This window comes from Hypomesus transpacificus, chromosome 7 (genome assembly GCF_021917145.1).
Source record: "Hypomesus transpacificus isolate Combined female chromosome 7, fHypTra1, whole genome shotgun sequence".
NCBI lineage: Eukaryota > Metazoa > Chordata > Actinopteri > Osmeriformes > Osmeridae > Hypomesus > Hypomesus transpacificus.
This window is the reverse complement of record NC_061066.1, coordinates 4,261,121-4,279,841: the sequence shown is the minus strand read 5'-3', so window position 1 is coordinate 4,279,841 and position 18,721 is coordinate 4,261,121. Positions and strand designations below refer to the sequence as shown.

Here is an 18,721-nt window from a genome sequence, read left to right as displayed (position 1 = left end):
GTAACTGTGTGTGTGTGTATGGGAGTGCTGAGAACTTCACACCAAGGACGGCTCATGTGTCACCAGTGCTAATGAGGTTCTTGATACTTGATATTTTCTCACATTCCCAGGCTTATTCTAATTGCTCAGAGTATTAATAATGGATGGCTTCAATTAAAACTGCCAGCAGGTCTGGGCAGACCTCTGAGATAACTTCCTGTATCGGACCAACAGGAAGTAGGGCCCTGTGCTGAGAAGAGCCATCATTATAAATTCAACTACTGACTCGTTAATCCGTTGTGAATCCACGTAGGATTTCAAATTGGTAGAATTCACTGTCTCTTTTAATGCATGGGTTTCAGATGTTAACACTGTCTCACTCATACTATATGGTTAGGAGATGTAGCTGTCTCGTCTGAAAGATCGCATCCAATAAAAAGTCCCCACAAGTCAAGACTGCAGTTCCTGCAGTCGCAGCAGCTGAGCTGTGTGGGCACTTGTTTTAGGTCACCCCCCCGGGGTGGGTCTCCTGACTGCACCGTTACCTCAGTCACTTGGAGCCTGGCATGTTTTCATTACACTGACTTGGAGAGGAATTCAATTACTGCCAGACGTGGGGAAATAAGCATGGCCAATTAAGTAACTGGATCAATTAGGGCATGGAGGTCACGAAGCACGTGGCCATTAAAGAATAGACTTGTGACGAGCCATCTAAAGCCTGTGGGATTCGATCTCGACTGGGACGGCCCCAAAGGGCAGGGAAAGACGAAGAGGAGGATGGGGGAGGAGGAGGAAGGGGGCCCCAAAGGGCAGGGAAAGACGAAGAGGAGGACGGGGGAGGAGGGGGAGGAGGAAGGGGGGGAGGGGGCACTCACTTTAGCTGGGAGGTGTAGGAGCCGAACCCGCCGGAGGGGTAGGTGGGGTTTGCGTACCCGTTCATCCTGGGGCGTCACAGAGGAGAGTCACCTGGGTAAACACAGAGCGGAAGAGACGAATCAAACGCACGCTCCCCTTCATTGAGCAGCATGAGTGGACGTCACAGTGTTTTCTGAAGGGAGTATCCCTGCCTTAAAAGCACCACACAATGTGCGCGAGCCTTTGATTTCACAATTCTCATTAAAAGCGATTTGGTCAAGCCCTCTTAACGGAGAAATTCATCTTCATAGTCCCAACTACTATTCAGATAATGCTCCCACAGTTATGAAAAAGCACAACATGTACTTTGCTTTGGATAAAAGGTCTGCCAAATGAATCCGTCTCAATGTCAATGATACACCACTGAAATCAGTTTATTCATTAACAAAACAAACAGCGGGTAAATGGAATACCTCTAGTTCTCGCTGTGTTCATTCGTGAGACCATGAGCATCTCATTCCACAGCCATTGTTTCCCTCCCTCCAATTTCAAGGAACATATAGACCTGGTCGTGCACACAGCCGATAACATCAAAGGAGATTTTTCCTCTGTGATACAGTACGTTTCCCATTGTCAACGTGATACCGTGTGGGTTACACTATGAAAGAACGAGCCTCTCTCTCTCTCTCCCCCCTTTCTCTTTCACTCTCTCCATCTGCCAGACTTTGTGTTGTTGACTCAGAGCTGGTTTGCAGAGAGGTTGCTATGGTGGTTCGTATTGTTCTGTCTTTACAGTACCTGGCATACATTCGCTTCCAACACAGCACAGTCCTTTCAGTGCATGACCATAGAGAACGGACCAAAGAGGAACATTCTCCCCGGTCGTTTTCGAGTGTTATTTTTAGCGATTTGTGCTCTCAGATGCCCTGCTACCAGAGAATGACTCGTCAAAGAAAGTGCGTGGGGGAAATACGGTCGATGAGGCAAGTTGGGTCAAATCTTCAAATGCTCTCCGCAGGCTTCCACGATGAGTATGAATATAGTGACTCCTTGTCTGAGTTCAGAGAGAGATCACAGAGCTCAAACGGGAACTGTATTACAACTGTTTTCAGGGGACATTCAGAAAGCTACACTTGTAACATGATTCATTCACCCCTAACCAAGTCAAGAGATGACTTGGAGGTAGAAAATCAGAAAACCCACTCGAAAGAATGGACGTCATGACCTCATATTCACCTCTCTGGCGACGGTCACAAGAGCACACTCTCAGGTTTGAGCAGTCCCAGGCCGCCGCAGTCTCCCGTCTTATATCAGGCTAGCGGCTAATCCACCGTGGCACACCCCTTACCTAACCCCTTCCCTCCCCAGGGGGCCCAGTCTTCAACTCCTCTCAGAAAGTGGGTCACGGTAATCAGGCGATTGGTGGGTGAAAATAGCTTGCAGAGGGAGGAGGCCATGGATCACAGACAGGCACCCGTCAGGGGTGACACGGGGACTGCAGTAGGGGTGGAAAGTCCAGGCTAATTCAATTCCTTGTCCTCCGGGCCGACGACCCCACCTGTCAATCAGACTAGGAGTCTTCTAGGAAACCTTGTCTGTGTCAATCAATCTTGGAGTCGAGGCAGAAATATCGGTATGTCACTCGGAGCAGTCCTTCATTTCTCCTTCAGTCTGATGTCAGGCAGGGAAGAGATCTAAGGATGGTTGGAATTTTCCAACGGTTTAAATCCACTTCCAGACAAAACCTTTACAGAACAGTATGTAGACATGTTTAGGAAGTTACTGACTACAGCTCTCGTGTGGTGAGTTTTGCTTTGGCACCGTTCCAGAGGTCAATAAAGTACCTGGACACGAACGTCTAAATTAAGAGCTTAATCAGCTTTGTCGCCAACCAGCACTAACAAGACACAAGCAGACAACATGCACAGCCCCTTTCAAAATTGCCTAACTAACACTTAGGGAGCCTATAAATGACAACAGTTAAATGACCCTGAGTGTGTTACGCCAGGCGATAAAGTAAGTGTTCACTTAGCAGGTGGGTGAACTGTTCTCTTCATGGGCTCATGCCTCCTTTGAGACGTGCCCGGCCAGCGCCCTGCATGTTCAGTCATCCGCTTGACCAGTGAGAGGAGGGGGAGTGGGCCAGCTCGTTGTTCAGCCTTCAGTCCTGTAAATACCTCCAAGTCGTCTCCGTGGCACGGCAAGGTCTCAGTACGTCTGAAGCATCGTCTTGACATAACCGGAGCTGAAACGACTTGAAGACGCGTTTTACAAACCGACATCACGTTGGACGCGAGCGGGGGCCTCGTGTGCCCTGCTCTCGGGCCCGTGTTTGTGTGCTCGCGCCAGTTAAGCGTGACTCGGGAATTCTGAAGCGGGGCTTGCGAGGCCTCGAGACAATGGCGGGTCCCTCGCCTTGACAATCTCAACCGCCCAGCGGTTTCCTCAGAAGGCCAGCGTTCAGGACACAATAGACCCCAGCTTCCTCACCTCGTCTAGGTAACCGAGAGTTCAGAGGACGAGGGGTCTCCGGCCCCCTTTTGTGTCCGTTAAAAGGGCATTCCCATTTCTTCTGACAGATGACAGATGATTACAACCTCCTACTGAATCGCGAGGGGAAAATCTGGAGAGGATGAAAGACGCAGTGAGAAGTGGAGAGGCTGAAATGAAAAGCCCCTGGAAGAAGTCCAGTCTCCTAAGTCTCCAGGGAGATTTAGGAGAAGATGAGTGTTTGAGCGTGTGTGTTGGCGCGCATGTGTTGTTCGCTGTGGGTATATAGACACCGTTGCTGGCACAATGTTGCTGTACAGCTGTATGTACAGTGCAGTTACGTGGTTACTTTTCCCATGGCTGTGTTCTTATTGAGGTTGGGGAAGGGAGGGGGGAGGGTGATGCCTCCGTTTTGGCCTTTGTAGCCATAACAACGGTCAAATCCGATATTGTAACCATGAGGCTTGAGCAATAGAGACTCGAGAAATAGACTTCCTTCTCCCCCGGCCCCCCAGGGTCCTCCACACATCCTGGAAGGATGTTAGCGCTACTGTATACTGGACATGTGAGGCTTCCCATTCAGTGGAATTAAAACAACATTGCCCACTACCAAGACGCCAAAGCCATTAACAGATTTAGTGAAACGCAAGATGGCTTTCGACCTCCAGTTTCCACTCCTTGTCGAAACGCACACGGATCCTTAGGGGCCTTTTCCCAGGAATTGTGGGGAAAAGGTTTCCAGCCATTCCCCCTGGCACTGTGGCCAACTCAGACAGTGATGAGAATTACAAGCAGTGAGCGTTTGCGTGAACGCCCCCTCACGTACGGTCTCTCCCCAAGCAAACACCCCCACACATCCTCTTCTTCTCTCTCCTGTGCTCAACAGGGTGTTTTTTGGCTAGCCTAGCCGCTACGGCGGCCTGCTAGCAGAAGCTGCAGAAAGCAGCTTAGTGTCCCGTCTGGGGGGAGGGGGAGGGGGGGTGGTCAGACAGCACAGGAAGCACGTGGGCGCTGGGCAATCTTCATCCCCAGCACAGTGGCTGTCATCCCCAACAATAGAAAACACAAGCAGCTGAGATAACGTCTTACATAAAAAGCCTGGGAAGATTTGTGTGCCCATCCACGTCAGAGACACAATGCTAAACTGAATTCATCTCATTCATGGGCTGGCGTCTGAGAATACACACCAGGATACATCTTCTAAATGACTTATTTGACAGTTTTGGGGGGTCAAAGCAGTTGTTTGAATTTATTTTCAGAATATCTTTTCAAGCTTCGTGTGGGATTTCACGTGCAGGGTATAAAAGGAGTTGGCAAGCCTGTTTGAAAACGGTCTCGGAGAGCTGTCGCTGGTCACAAAGACCACAAAGGCCGCAACTCACCACCTGGAAGGGAGAATCAATTTGCTGTGTGGTGTCAGTCTGCCCAGGGCTCCAAGCCAGGGCTAAAATTAGCCGCTAACCCCAGGGTGGCCCAGGTCCCATTAGCAGGTGTTTTCACCTGGTCCGATGGGAGTGCAGGGTGAATTCGAAACAAACAACCCTATCCCAAACGCCTTTAAGGTGATTAACCATGTCCTCTCCGATTGAGGTTGGAAATGCCTGGATGTTTGCTCTCTGCATCCTGGTGCAGTGCCTCATCAGGATGACAGAGGTAGGGCCTAATTCAACACAATACTGTCATACAGACATCCGAAGAGAACCGTCTGTTCCAAGTAAATCATCCAATCATCGTCGTTCTTGATGTAAATGCTTGTCGTTTCTTATCACTGAACCCAAAACCATGCCAGCTGATTTGAGTTGGTGACCCTCCCTCACCTAGTAACTCCGTGGTAGAAGAATGTCCCTGGGGAGGCGGGGGCGTTGGAGCTTGAGGCGTTTACACACACGCTCAACGGGAGGGCCCATTCTATGGCCGAGCAGAGCTGGCCAACGGCCATCTGTAGTCTGGCCAAGTGTGTGTCTGTGCATGCGAGAGAGAGAGAGAGTTCTAGAGGGTGTTTCCATAGGGATGAAAAGACCTGCTGACCGCGAGGGCATCAAAAGGTAGCGATGAGGCTCCCCCTGCACAGGCAAAGACGAGCCACTTCAGTATGTCAAGTAAGAGGACCCAACGTTGGGACTGCTCACAGTGCAATAGGTGTAATTATCGGTCCGGCCGCCGGAAACGGTTCCTGTTAACCAATAAGCTGTCTCCATCGTTGCGCAACACATGCAAACGAGAGTGGCCGGAGCATACGCAAATGGAGAACCGAGCACCAAGGCGCCAACGAAAATGTCACCCCTGCGGTAGTCGGCCACCACTTGTAGACAAATACAAAATGGTATGAAAATAAAAAATGAGAGAGAGGGGTGTTGATATTTGATCTGCTGTGGTTTGAGGTGGATTTGTGAGTTTACACACAGAACTTCAAGGTGGTTTCATGTCCTGGCTTCAAAGCTTTGTTGTTCTAACTGGTTTCTTAAATCGGAAGCAGTCCTGGGTCTTCACGACAGTCACCATGGAGCCAAACAGGAAATGAGACAGAATGGAGACAACAGAGAGCACTCTCGCACACACACACACTCTCTCTCACATTCACACACACCTGACTTACTGATACCCCCCCTATGAATGATTGATGAACAACCTGCGGTGTCATCACTAGGTGGGTCACACTTACACAGACACGCACAGCGGGCAGACCAACATGCTGGCTGGCCTCTGCTTGCCCCAGTCTGTCACCTTCACAGCGGGAGCAGTCCTCAAACAGCCTCTTGATCCATCAAACACTGCCTCTAGCTCCATCAAACACGGCCTCTAGCTACATTAAACACGGCCTCTAGCTCCATCAAACACGGCCTCTAGCTCCATCAAACACGGCCTCTAGCTACATCAAACACTGCCTCTAGCTCCATCAAACACGGCCTCTAGCTACATCAAAAACGGCCTCTAGCTCCATCAAACACGGCCTCTAGCTCCATCCAACACGGCCTCTAGCTCCATCAAACACTGCCTCTAGCTCCATCAAACACTGCCTCTAGCTCCATCCAACACGGCCTCTAGCTCCATCAAACACGGCCTCTAGCTCCATCAAACACGGCCTCTAGCTCCATCCAACACGGCCTCTAGCTCCATCAAACATGGCCTCTAGCTACATCAAACACGGCCTCTAGCTACATCAAACACTGCCTCTAGCTCCATCAAACACGGCCTCTAGCTCCATCCAACACGGCCTCTAGCTACATCAAACACTGCCTCTAGCTACATCAAACACTGCCTCTAGCTCCATCCAACACTGCCTCTAGCTCCATCAAACACGGCCTCTAGCTCCATCAAACACGGCCTCTAGCTCCATCAAACACGGCCTCTAGCTCCATCAAACACTGCCTCTAGCTCCATCAAACACGGCCTCTAGCTCCATCCAACACGGCCTCTAGCTCCATCAAACACGGCCTCTAGCTACATCAAACACGGCCTCTAGCTCCATCAAACACGGCCTCTAGCTACATCAAACACGGCCTCTAGCTCCATCAAACACGGCCTCTAGCTCCATCAAACACTGCCTCTAGTCCAAGCATTACTTCGATACAACCACAGTAGGTTCAGTTATCAAACACCCTGCTTATCGAGCAGGACATATCTTTACTACCAAACTGTCCTTTGCATGAGTGCACTTGTGACTAGACTCTGGAGAACTCATGCAAATCCAGCCGTGTTTCCCATCCACCGGCACCTTCCGGCAACCCTCCCAGCCCGTCCCCACCTAGCTGTGCTCTCCCTGTACCCTGTCGGTGTTACCTCCTCTGTGTCCCGTCATCCACCTCCCCGCGGGCCCAGCGCTGCGATCTGTCTGTCACCTAGCATCCGGTTATCACGCCTTTCCAAGGATGGGGAGCGGGAGGGAACCACACTCAAGTCACTGGAGGGTCTTCTCGCCAAATGGGAAGCGAGCGAGGGCGAGAGGTGTGTGTGGGGGGATTGGGAGGGGGCGACGGCGGTCTTTCTCCCCCCCCCCGGTGTGTGATAAGCAGCAGGCTGATGTCGAGGGTGTCGAGAGGAGAAAAACACAAGCAGATAAGCGGGGTTCTTGAAAGGGCGCTGGACGACGCGATTGTCGTCGTCGTCGTCCTGTTGTCAAGGTCCAAACAGATGTTCGGAGGCTTTGCCGTAACGGGGGGGAGGGGGGGGGGGGGCGGTCCAAGGATCCTGGACACCCACCCTAGATGTCTGATGAACAACACATGGCTTCTTATCACTGTTCCACGAGGAGTGGGCGGTGGGGGGATAGACAAGCCCACAGAGTGCACTTTGTTTTCACACTGTCCCTCCTCCAGCCTTGAGACATCAGCCTGGGAGAGGAGCCCTCACCCATTACTGACACACACGTGTGTGTGTGTGTGTGTGTGTGTGTGTGTGTGTGTGTGTGTGTGTGTGTGGGAAGGAAACTGTAGGGTTGTTTGTGATGGTCTTTTGTGTGTGCGGGCGTGCATTCGCGCGTTTATGTAAAGACAAATCAGGAAAGGATGTCGGACAGATGTGTCACAAAAGCCGCAAACAGGTGACAGGCCGAGAGGCATTGTGCTTCCATCTCCATGGCAACGGCGAGGCGCCCGCGGCAGTGAATAGACCCATTACCGATCGACCGCCACACTGCCTTCATGCGGCCCTCATCAACAATCCAGCAGAGCCGTCACAACTGATGCTCCGGCTCTGTTTCTGCACCGAGCAGAGATGAGGAAAACCTCTTTGACCGTCTCCCAGAGTGACTGAGTCCCTGTAATCGAACCTACACCGCAACCGTTGGGCGTTGTCGAGTGTGTGACTGTGTGTGCCCGCGTGTGTGGGAGGAGGAGGGGAGGGGTTTCCCATATCACACGTGTCGTCAGGGGAGGTTTGAGATAAGGAGAGGTGTGGAGAGGTAACGCAATGACCAGATTATGTCATCTTTAGTGCAATGCAAACATTGTGATTTAGTTTCCTCGCGGCATGACCTGATTATGATTGACGTGCTTGGTTAATCAGTCTCTCGGGGCTTTGGCTCTGAACGACTCAAAACGCAGTCTGTCAGCGGCGTCACTTTGTACAACAGAAGTTTGTTGGCTTATTAAAGCAACTGTACACACAACGGAACGCAAATCTATTGCGGAACAAATTGGACGTTTCTGTTGCTCAATCCTTTACAACGAATAAAGTTTCCCGTCTCCTTGATCGTAAATCATTTTCCAAACAATGCCATTCATGAATGACCTACCAAAGTGGAACTCTCTTCCGACAGTCACATGTAATACCTTTTCTCTCTCAACAGCACAAGCCTTATCCTTCCTTGAGAGACTTAAACCCAACCCACTCTTATCTATAGACATACGTACCGAGGGAGTTGCTTATGCCTGTCAAGTTAACGATATTCCAGAGCTCAAGCAGGATTATACAGGAGTCCACATGAACCCTGTTCCTGATGCTGGACTGCATCCATGTGTGATGGATCACTATTCTCCCAGGCGAAGCCTGCATTGTGCCCTAGGACTTGTTGTGGAAGCAAGCACCATGTGGAACATGTAGGAGGGGGGTTTGATCATCTCTCCTAAGCCCTTCAGAGCTTGGAGGTGGAATGTGACTAATGCAATTGACATGGTAGGAGTTGGTTGAGAGGGTCACTTGTCTAGTCAATGGCTAGGCCAAATACAGTGAACGTGAAACTTTGGGATTAAGTAACAAACCGGATTAAATTGGTACAAAAGTGAAACTGAAATATAAGGAAAGATAATCTCGGCGAAACATGACATCAGCTCCCAGCGTGCAGCTTTACATAAGAAAATAATCCCAGGTAACCGTTAGACAAATCTACCGCTAGGAACTCCGCAACAAGTACATGTCCATACCTGTTTTGGTGTCTTACATCATCGTTAAGTTCCTTTGAATGTCAGGGTCTATTGTCTTTGTCCCCCTTTTCTGCTTGCTAATTGGCTAAGCTTGGATATTCCTGTAACAGTACACAGGAGAAACACACCTCTCTCCTCCTCCTTCACTGTTTCAATGATGGAAAGTAAAGAGGATTTGTAAGAAGATTTGCATCCACGCATCGTCCCCCCCCCCCCCCACACACACACACACACACATGCGCGCACGTGCACAGACAAGCACACAGGCCATAATCCCCTTCATCATCCTCCTCCCAGAACAAAGGATGCTGGGATATGACAAGAGCTGGGTGATTGGGGTGTGCCCTGAACACACTCTGGCCTGAAGCACTGCAAGCACAAGGACACCTATAAAACAGCCGATATGCCTGTGATAAGGAACATGCTAGAACATTCAGACTCAGCCGTACACACCAAACAGTTAGAACAATCTCAGGACCATTATGAAAATATATAGTTATCCTGTGAAATAACATTGTACGTGTTGCTAACTCGTAAAAAAATAAAGAAAACACCCCACTGTCAACTATGAAGAGGAGATACAATTTTATGGTACTAAAGATTTACAGCTCTTATCATGGAAAAAGTATCATTAGGGGCCATATTGGTGCGGTTTCTGGAAGCTGATTGGAGCACAGCTGGTATCAACATTACCCCTAGGGTGAGTTAGAGCCTAACCCAAGTATCTGTCACTATCTGTCACCAAGTCCCAGTATTGTGCCCACGCCTATGGACACTCGCGTACACCTGCTTCTCTGATCCTGACGGCCAGATGACACAATCTAACGAAGTACACAACACCTCGAAAATACGCTAGCCTTCGATCAACATCACGTGACAAAGTCATAATCCTAAAATCGACGAGTCAGACGATTTGCAGATAATTATTACCACTATTCATCTTAAGAAACTAAAGTCCTAATCTTAAAATACCTCATGCTTCAATGACGGTGTAAGGACCCTCACCACAATGGATGTCATAGATAAGTCATTGCTGATAAAAAGAAGAAATCGTCCAGGATGGTTGTGATTGACACATCTCATCTGGGCATACCAAAAATAGCATTGTTCCCGTCTCTGAGGAAAGGGGGGGGGACAACATCAATCCCGCGCCCCGTGCCTTCTTGACTACGCTGCGACCCCCTCACATCCATCTCCAAAGTGAACAATATGCTGACAGTCCAGATGTTATCTCACTTGGCTAATCCCCTCTGCCTTAATCCACCCCATAATCATATCATCCCTCCTTCTGTCAGTGTTTGGAGTTGCCAACGGCGACGGTAAGCTCCAGGAAGGAAGTCCCCACGTGGTTTCCTTCCGCGGACGAATGGTCACCTCGCCAACTTTCTCTTTTTGTATTGTTCCACGAGGCTATAATTAGACCCATAGAGTCTGCATTCAAAGGCCATTAGATGAGGGAGTCACCTTATACATCAGAAGCACCCGTTCACAAGAAGTGTGAGCAATATACTGACTGTTGTGAGTTGGAATAGCTTCAGATAGGGTTTTGAAGAACTGTGAGGCAATACTGTTCAAATAAGTCAGTATATTCACAGAACTTCATTCAACAAACCATATACCAGGCAACCAAGTCCAGGCAATGCTTGAATCGTTTTTTAAGTACCAATGATCCATGACTCCAAGGTGTCCATGGTAACCTGTGTCAGACTGCTACAAACAGTCAACCCCCCAAAAAAACACTTCCACAATCAGGAAACCTTTCAACTTCAATGACCCAGATGATAGCCAAATGAGCTATCTTAGACATACTGATTAAAAAAAAACACCAGACAAAATATGTAACACCCTTAATGGAACTGCAGTTTCACTGTGGACACTAATGGTGTACCAAGAGTGACAATCTGGCACCTTTGCAATGAGAAACTCATTATTTAGCGTTCGGTCCAGCGGAGGCTGTTCATCTAGGCAGTCTCGCTAAAAGGAAAATTATACCATAGCGTGTTGCTAATGCTGATGTACAGGGTGACTTTTGCCCTCGTCTATCTAGAAATTGGAATTTCTCCCCACACGCGCATTGCCATAGGCAGATGAATGAATCGATACAAGAGTCGTGCTTGGGAGAGTGAGATAGCGTTTTATACTCGTACACTGCCCAACAAGCAGACAGTTATTCATTGCCTCGCAGTGTATGAAGCGGTGAAGCCTCTTCTTATGGATTTAGCCAGGGCCACATTTAGGCTACTCTAATCTAGGTTAGATGCTTGGATTGCAGGAAGCCTCGGTTCTTTAAGAGGCGATACACACCAAACATTCAGATCAGTGCTCACTGGTTGCAGTGAAGAGATTTTTGAAGACCTTTCTGAAGACTGTTCTTCAGAAAGGTCTGAGTCATTCAACCGTGTAGACAGTTTGTGACTGAATACACAAAGCAATATTTGTTGACATGGGTGTTGAGAAGTTGCCTTTAAAAATCACTTCCTCCCTCTTGTGACCTTTTTTTCATTACCAAGACAGGACCATTTCGTGGGAGCTTTACACCTCTGAAACTCAGCCATATTGGAAAGTTGCCACACTCACGGGCCTAAAAATACACACTTTCACAAACGTTAGATCACCGCCGTGCTCACAGAGGGGTGTGTGTTTGAGACGGTTTAAAATTCACTGCTTGTCCCCTCTCAGTTACTGAGCAGAAGCGTGAAAGTTTCCCCTGAAAAGAGTCCATTTGTAATCAGATCACACTGTAAAGTGGTTGACAGAGCACAGGGGTGAAACCCATTCAGAAATGAAAGGAAACAAGGAATATCCCTCCTCCTGCTGTACAAATATGCACCACCTTCTCTACTGCCATAGCCATTAGGAATACAATAAGGACTACCTCGCCGTCTCCAACTTCGAGGTCTGCAACGAAAAACACTGCTGTCAAGACCGCTGAAACGGAGGAAGATCATAAAGAGAGGAAGCACATGTTGATTGGGTTTTGTGCTGCGTCAATCAGCGTTTCAGATGTGGATCGGGCTAGCATTGAACAACTGTGTGTTGGGAAACGTTTGCGTGCCTTGCTGTGCTCAATCGAGTGTTTATATTCATGAACATGTCATTGAAAGATCAGATCAGACATTTCGAAATTGCTGTATTCAGGTCTGGACGACTTCTTGGAGTCTTGGAACATGTCTATGAGTGTACTGGTCAGGGCTCTGACCCTGGAGAACGTGGTCCTCCGGTTGAGGTCAAGGTTATCCATCTGCTGAGCTACGAAACCACAGAGCCCGACCCATTTTCCCACAGCTCACTTGGCTGTGCAAAGACCCAGAATCCGGTTTTCCGGCAACACACTGAGCCAAGCCTGGACACCTGTTCCACACATCTGCCACAGGAGTCACTGCAGGGCTCTGAATGACGTGCGAGACTAGCCATGAGTTTTTCGATAAGTCATCATGCTCTGATAAAATAATCACAAGCTTGATGTTTCACCATACTGACATGATTACACAATCAGGCCCGTGGTAATACCAACAGCCTGAACAAAGTAGGATTTTCCATCGCTAAAGATTTCAAGGGTGAAATGGTTCAACGAGCAAAGCTCGACTCTTGAAGGAATCCTTCAAGCTGCCCAAATGCAACAAGTCACTCTGCTACACAAGCAACTGTGGAGCACAAGGTTAAATACACCAAACAGTGTTACGTAGAGCCTACATACCTTAATATAGGTCCACAGCACAAATGGATTCCCAACCAAGCAGTGACCATAGCCTTTTACCAGAGGAGAAACAAAGCATTAACTGGCCTCAAATACCACGAAGGAGGCATTCAAGTTCTCCCTGTGTTTCCCAAAGACTTCACACTCAGTGGAAGGGAGACATACTGTACCATGGATAAACACTCCCTCTCCCTCTCTCTCTTAGACCGTCCAGGTCTCCTCTCCTCAGCCTTGTGACCGGGAGTAGCTCCGCCCACGCGGGCCTTAGTGGGAGGTGCGTTCTGGATTTGCCTCCAATCTTTTTTGTGCTACACCGGTGCACTTAAGCCCCTAATTAATGACTTATTAGAAGTGAACAAGTAGCAGTAGGGGGTGAGGGGGAACATTCTTATGAATGTTTCAGTGCATTAGCAGTGACATTAGGGGCTCGAGTTAGATAAAAGAACTGCCCCTAAAAAATTCAACCCCTACTTCCAGCTTCTAAGGCCCGTTGCCGTGGTAACCCTGCCGAAAACAAAAGATGGCTGTAGCCCCTGAGCCCTCTGTTTTATTGAGACTGTTTCATCAAGAAAGATGTCTTGTTCCCCAGTAAAAAATAATACAAAATAAAATAAATAAAAATAAAATAAATAAAAGGCCCTGTGTTCAAGAAATAAGTCAAAGGGGTTAGCTTGAGTTAAAATAGATGACGAAGGAGGTGTGGACAAATTCTGGTTCCAGAAAGACTGCTGACACATAACTGTGAGGTAGTGAATCTTCAGGTGTTTTTTGACCATGGAATGTCAGAGCTTGTCCTCGAAAATACCAGTTCAAATGGTGGAGAGAGCAGGATTTCACACTTAGGGAAGCTATAAAAGGGTGGAGAAAAAGCTCGGTTTTACTGTTTATTGCATCACCACAGGTCAAAGTGGTTTAGGTTTAACTTCTCTTTCTTAAAACATACAGTAGATTACCTTCACCTGCAAACACAAGATAATGCCCAATGTGAAAACAAGTATATTTTTAGCATTTGTGTCCTTGCCTTGGTTCCAACCAGAGACGTTGCACCAGACTAAAACTGTATCTATGTGATGATGATACATCAGTGCATGGGAGATGAGGATGAAGAACGTGAAGAGCGCACAGATCGTCTGGCCCCAGTGACAGCAGCGGATGGCAGACTGGAGGAGGCTGGCTATCTTGAGCTTGGTGAAGTGGAACCTGTGTAAACCCCATCCAGATGCTGTTAGACACAAACTCAGCAAGTAGATGGGTCCAGTTCTACAGCACTGCTATGTCATAAGGAAAGATCCAACTTTTACATCAGCTTTTAGCCAATTATGTCTGCTGCTAAGCGAACGGTGATAAGTCCTTTAAGGCATAAGTCAACACCATAATCCTGGGGTTGAAATCCTCTTAAAGACGACAGATATGTAGCACCTTGAACACAGGGTGCAATGGAAAAGTAACATACTTATTAGTGTTTGGCCTTACAAGTATGGCACAGTTAGGAAAGGTGAAGTACAGTAAGCTCCTGACTGATCTGAAGCCAGCACGGCATATGGCTTAAAGCTCAACCAGCTTGGTTTTGCAATAAATTAATAAATTATAAAAGTCAAGTTTATCCAGAGACAGATCATGTCAAATGTCTTAAGGCCCACTGACAAGGTATTAAAAGTTATTTGTTTATTGAAATAATGCCCCATTTCTCATGGAGGTGTACGTTTGTTCAACAAACATGCACAGAGACACGCCTTGGGTTTCATAACCTTCATAATGTGACACAATGACATGGGCAATGACCATCATCAAATTACAGTTTTCAAGCTGATGGGAACTGAGAAGCAATGTCCTGTACTACTGAAATTGAAGTTTATATATACACAGTACATTAACAGACATACTGTGCCACACATAGTACTTCAGAATTTCTTAGTGGCAGCAGTTTTGAGCTTTTAAAGCCATCTTTATTAAAACATATATTAGCAGTAATCCCACTAACCTTTCATTAATTCTAAAAAGAAACAGCAGGTCACATTCCTTAATATGGGATTTGGTTTTTGACCAAGAGGCACAGTGAAACAGTTGAATTGCAGTCTGATAACATCCTTAATCTAAAGTAAACCTGGTCTTAATGAATACCACAACAATCTCAAGGTTATTGTTAAGATTAAAGGAGTGCCTTTGAGGTGACAATCAGATGCGGGGTATACACGTCAAAGACTGATCCCTTTGAGGCCAAGGAGTGTGGTTTTTCTACACTGGGGATTCTAGGAAAGACTTCTTCCTAAGTGACAAACGACTTCAGCCAGTACTGATCCACTACTGACACACACACACACCACCTGATAGGGTAGAGTCAGTCTTCACTTGCAATAAATCAGAGAATCCATGGCCAGTGGTCGAGGAAGCTCGGTTTCTGGCATTAGGTTTGGTCTATTAACTGGAACTACTGAGGCTGGAGGGTCATTCCATCCAAGGGCAGAACTCGACTTCCATCAAAGAGCCTCCCACACACGCGCACACACACACACACACACACACACACACACACACACACACACACACACACACACACACACACACACACACACACACACACTGTACTAGTGCGGTGCTAGCACATACAGTCCATGAAAGGCATAGTGGTTGGCTACTATCAAGGTCCAAATGTCAATTTCATCCAGTCGAAAGATTATTCACGGGTACGTCGTTCGTTCTCTGCAGTCGGCTGTGAAATTGCGCTTCAGAAAGGAGTTCTCAATCAAGCAGGGCAGCTCACACACACACACACACACAGACTTCTACTGTAAAGTACTTGATATTCAGAGGGAAAACAACAGGCCTGCTATGAGGTTCCTTGGCAGGGCAGGGAGGACTCAGAAGGCCAGAGATAAGTGACAGGGAGGGGATCCACCTCAGCAGGCAGTACCTCAACACAGCTGAGCGGATAGTACCCCAAACACACCTGCTGAAGGGACAGACAAAAGGGAGGAACAGAAGACTTATTAAACATTCATGTCTCTAAGGTGGAACGAGAAGCTGCTGACCCCGTAACCCGGGGGAACTTGAGATTGATGCGCAGGCTTGGAATGAAAAAGGGAAGCACTAAAAAGACGAGCAAGCAGCCATGGCCACGTTCGAATTGGACAACATCTTGCCAGTCCATTTCCTTTGTTCTGTTGCAAATGGTAGCCTAGAGAATCGTAGAGATAGACGGAGAGCACTTTACATTGTTAGCTTTTAAGACCTTGGGCTTGATAATGAATCATTACTCTAGGTGGTGCAGTGATCCCCGATAAAGTGTCTGCTTTTAACCGTCTCATGGTGGTGAAAGAAAATGGCAGAGGACGAAAAAAGAAACACAAGCCACGACTTGTTTTGACAATTCAGCCCCGTAGGACGCATGAGGAATTTAAGATGGGCCAATTTTGGTAAGCCACAATTTAGTGATGTGTTACAGCCTTCGCCCGTGCATTCAACCCAACTCCTACTTAGTGGGAATGTTAGAATGAAAACTTTTATTTTGGTTGCATGACTGCACTAAATATGCTGTGACGAGGCAAGCGTGCTGTTTTCTCTTTCACACTCCGTCTGCCAGCCAAATACAGACAGGTGTTTGATCAAAAATGGGAGACACACCAGTACAAACGACTAAGTATGCCATCGTCTCAACGTCAAGCCTTCAGCTGTGGATAAATAGATCTTAGGCAGGCAGTCAGTCAGTAATGCCAGCCTGCTCGGCAGACAAGCCCAGCAGGAAGCCTTGCACGTCAGGCTCTGGTACCAGCAGGATGTCCCTCTCACACACAAACACACACACCTGGTTCTGGTACCAGCTGGATGACACACTGCTCTGGTACCAGCGGGACCTGATTTCCTGAACACAAAAAATGGCCATGTTTTTAGTTCTCCCTCAAAAACACTTCCACGACTGACCGACACCTCTTCCAGTTTCCGTACTGTGAGTGCGTCTGCACCAATGGCCGTCATTCCGGTTTAGACCTCAGCTCTTTATGGTTCACTAGCTAGCTGCCTCACACGATGGCCCTGTCTGCTCCCATAAGCCTTTGGGAGAGCGGGCACCCCAGAGGTCTTCTCTCAGCAAGGATGAAGACAATGGCCCTTGACATTTAGGCCCCGTTCCTCCAGTACCCGTGGCCCAAATCAAACAACCTCCTACGGTTTCCCCTCATGCTCACATGGCAAAAACGCTCATACTTTCCCCTTCTCCAAGATCTCAGGTGACATTTCATTTTTCCGTCACTTGTAGAAAGAGCCTCCCGCTTTGGTGTCCGATTGCCGTCTACTGGGATGTTTAATCTTTGATAGTCACGGTTCAGGTAGAAACAGGAAACATCGCGGGGAAGGGAGTGCTGCAGTTCGTGCATGCATTGACCTGCAATGTTTTGATCCTCACACTCACTTGCACAAGACAGCCCTAGGACAGCCTCGTGTCGCAACACTGTTCCAATCCCAACCCAAAACACTCTGGCAGTGGCTCCGAACACAGACATGCTAACTCGGCCGGCGGCTACATCTCCATGGGACGGCGATGCCCCCTCTCGAATCGGAACGAGTGGACGAGACACCCACTTAGATCAGCCGTAGACGTGCGTGTCCACACTATTGGAAGGCACGCACTTCACTTCCGAGCCTTTGCTGCTGTGGCCCATACTGTATGGGCCACAGCACTGCCTCTCAAAAGGAACTAGTCAGCGTAGAGAAGTGTAATGACTGAGATACTGCATCCAGGATCGGTTAAGGGCTACAGAGTACCTGCTCCCTCCCTCCCTACCCCCCTGGAAGGCTGGCATGGCTGGAGGCCTGGCACAGTGGCCCGGAGGACAAAAGAAGGGCACCGCCTGAAAGACGAAAGCATAAAAGAACCAGTGTGCTACCACTGGCAGTCTCCCCTGACCCAGGCCGAGCGAGAGCAGCTCTGTGTCAACATTAGCTACATGCTAATATCTTGTTCTCAAATGCTTTAGTTCCTGTTTGTCTAAGAAATGGACTACTAAGCTGTACCACACCACAGAATAACTCGGAGATATGAAAGAACTTACAGATACCCCGAAGAAATGTCCTCAATTATTTTCCCACTGATCATTTCCTGTTCTTTCCTTCTATTTTGAGAACGTAAGTCAGCACTCCACTGCTCCCTCTACAATAATCAGAGTGTCGTATGGACAGTATGGGCCACAGCACTGCGCCAACAAGGCACTCTACAATCTGAGGAGGAGCAGAATGATGACACACATCAAAGGACCATAATGGAGAACTGAGGACGATGGGGCCAGGCAGTGGAACCAGACTACCTCGATAGTTAGGACGAGAAACGATAGATTACTGAAATGACATAAGACCTGGTGGGCCCTGGGAGGAAGCAACAGAAAAGAGTGAGGGAAGGAGAATTGGCAAGCAATCCATTTAAATGTCCTTATGGACAGAGTCTGCACAGAGTCCTTAGAGACAAAGTTGGGGAAGTCAATCCTATCCATTTTATTTTCACAGTGAGATTCAATTTTCATTTACCACTGCCGATGCTAATGATATAATGGTTGAGGTCTTCCTGCTTTAAAACGAGCCAACAAGGGGAAATCAAACAACTACAGACCTTTGTGATACAAGCTAAAGGATTAGCATTGATTCAATCTTCCAGAGGTAGGCTAAATGTAGCTCCACTTAGTACCTGCCCACATCTCTGCAAAACATATCATTTGGCTATTTGAGGAACCATTGAGCTTCCCCTTATAGTCAGACAATAGCCAAGAGGAATTCAAAGAACAAAAGGAGGACAGTGCAGCAAACCCCTCACTACCTGGCACACGTTGGTACCTTGGAAAGGAAGACAATGAAG

General features: G+C 48.0%; 1 protein-coding gene across 6 annotated transcripts in view; it reads right to left on the bottom strand.

Moving 5' to 3' along the window:
- eps8a (epidermal growth factor receptor pathway substrate 8a) overlaps positions 1–18,721 on the bottom strand; it is a 38,295-nt gene that overhangs the window by 16,027 nt on the left and 3,547 nt on the right. For 4 of the 6 annotated variants that reach the window (XM_047022559.1, XM_047022557.1, XM_047022561.1 and 1 more), the window contains one exon: positions 855–945. In XM_047022559.1, the coding sequence (XP_046878515.1) occupies positions 855–919 (65 nt within the window). In that variant the 5' untranslated portion in view covers positions 920–945. Of the gene's footprint in view, positions 1–854; positions 946–12,882; positions 13,101–17,927; positions 18,057–18,721 lie in introns of those variants that run through there. The other 2 variants (XM_047022560.1, XM_047022558.1) reach the window with 2 other exon arrangements.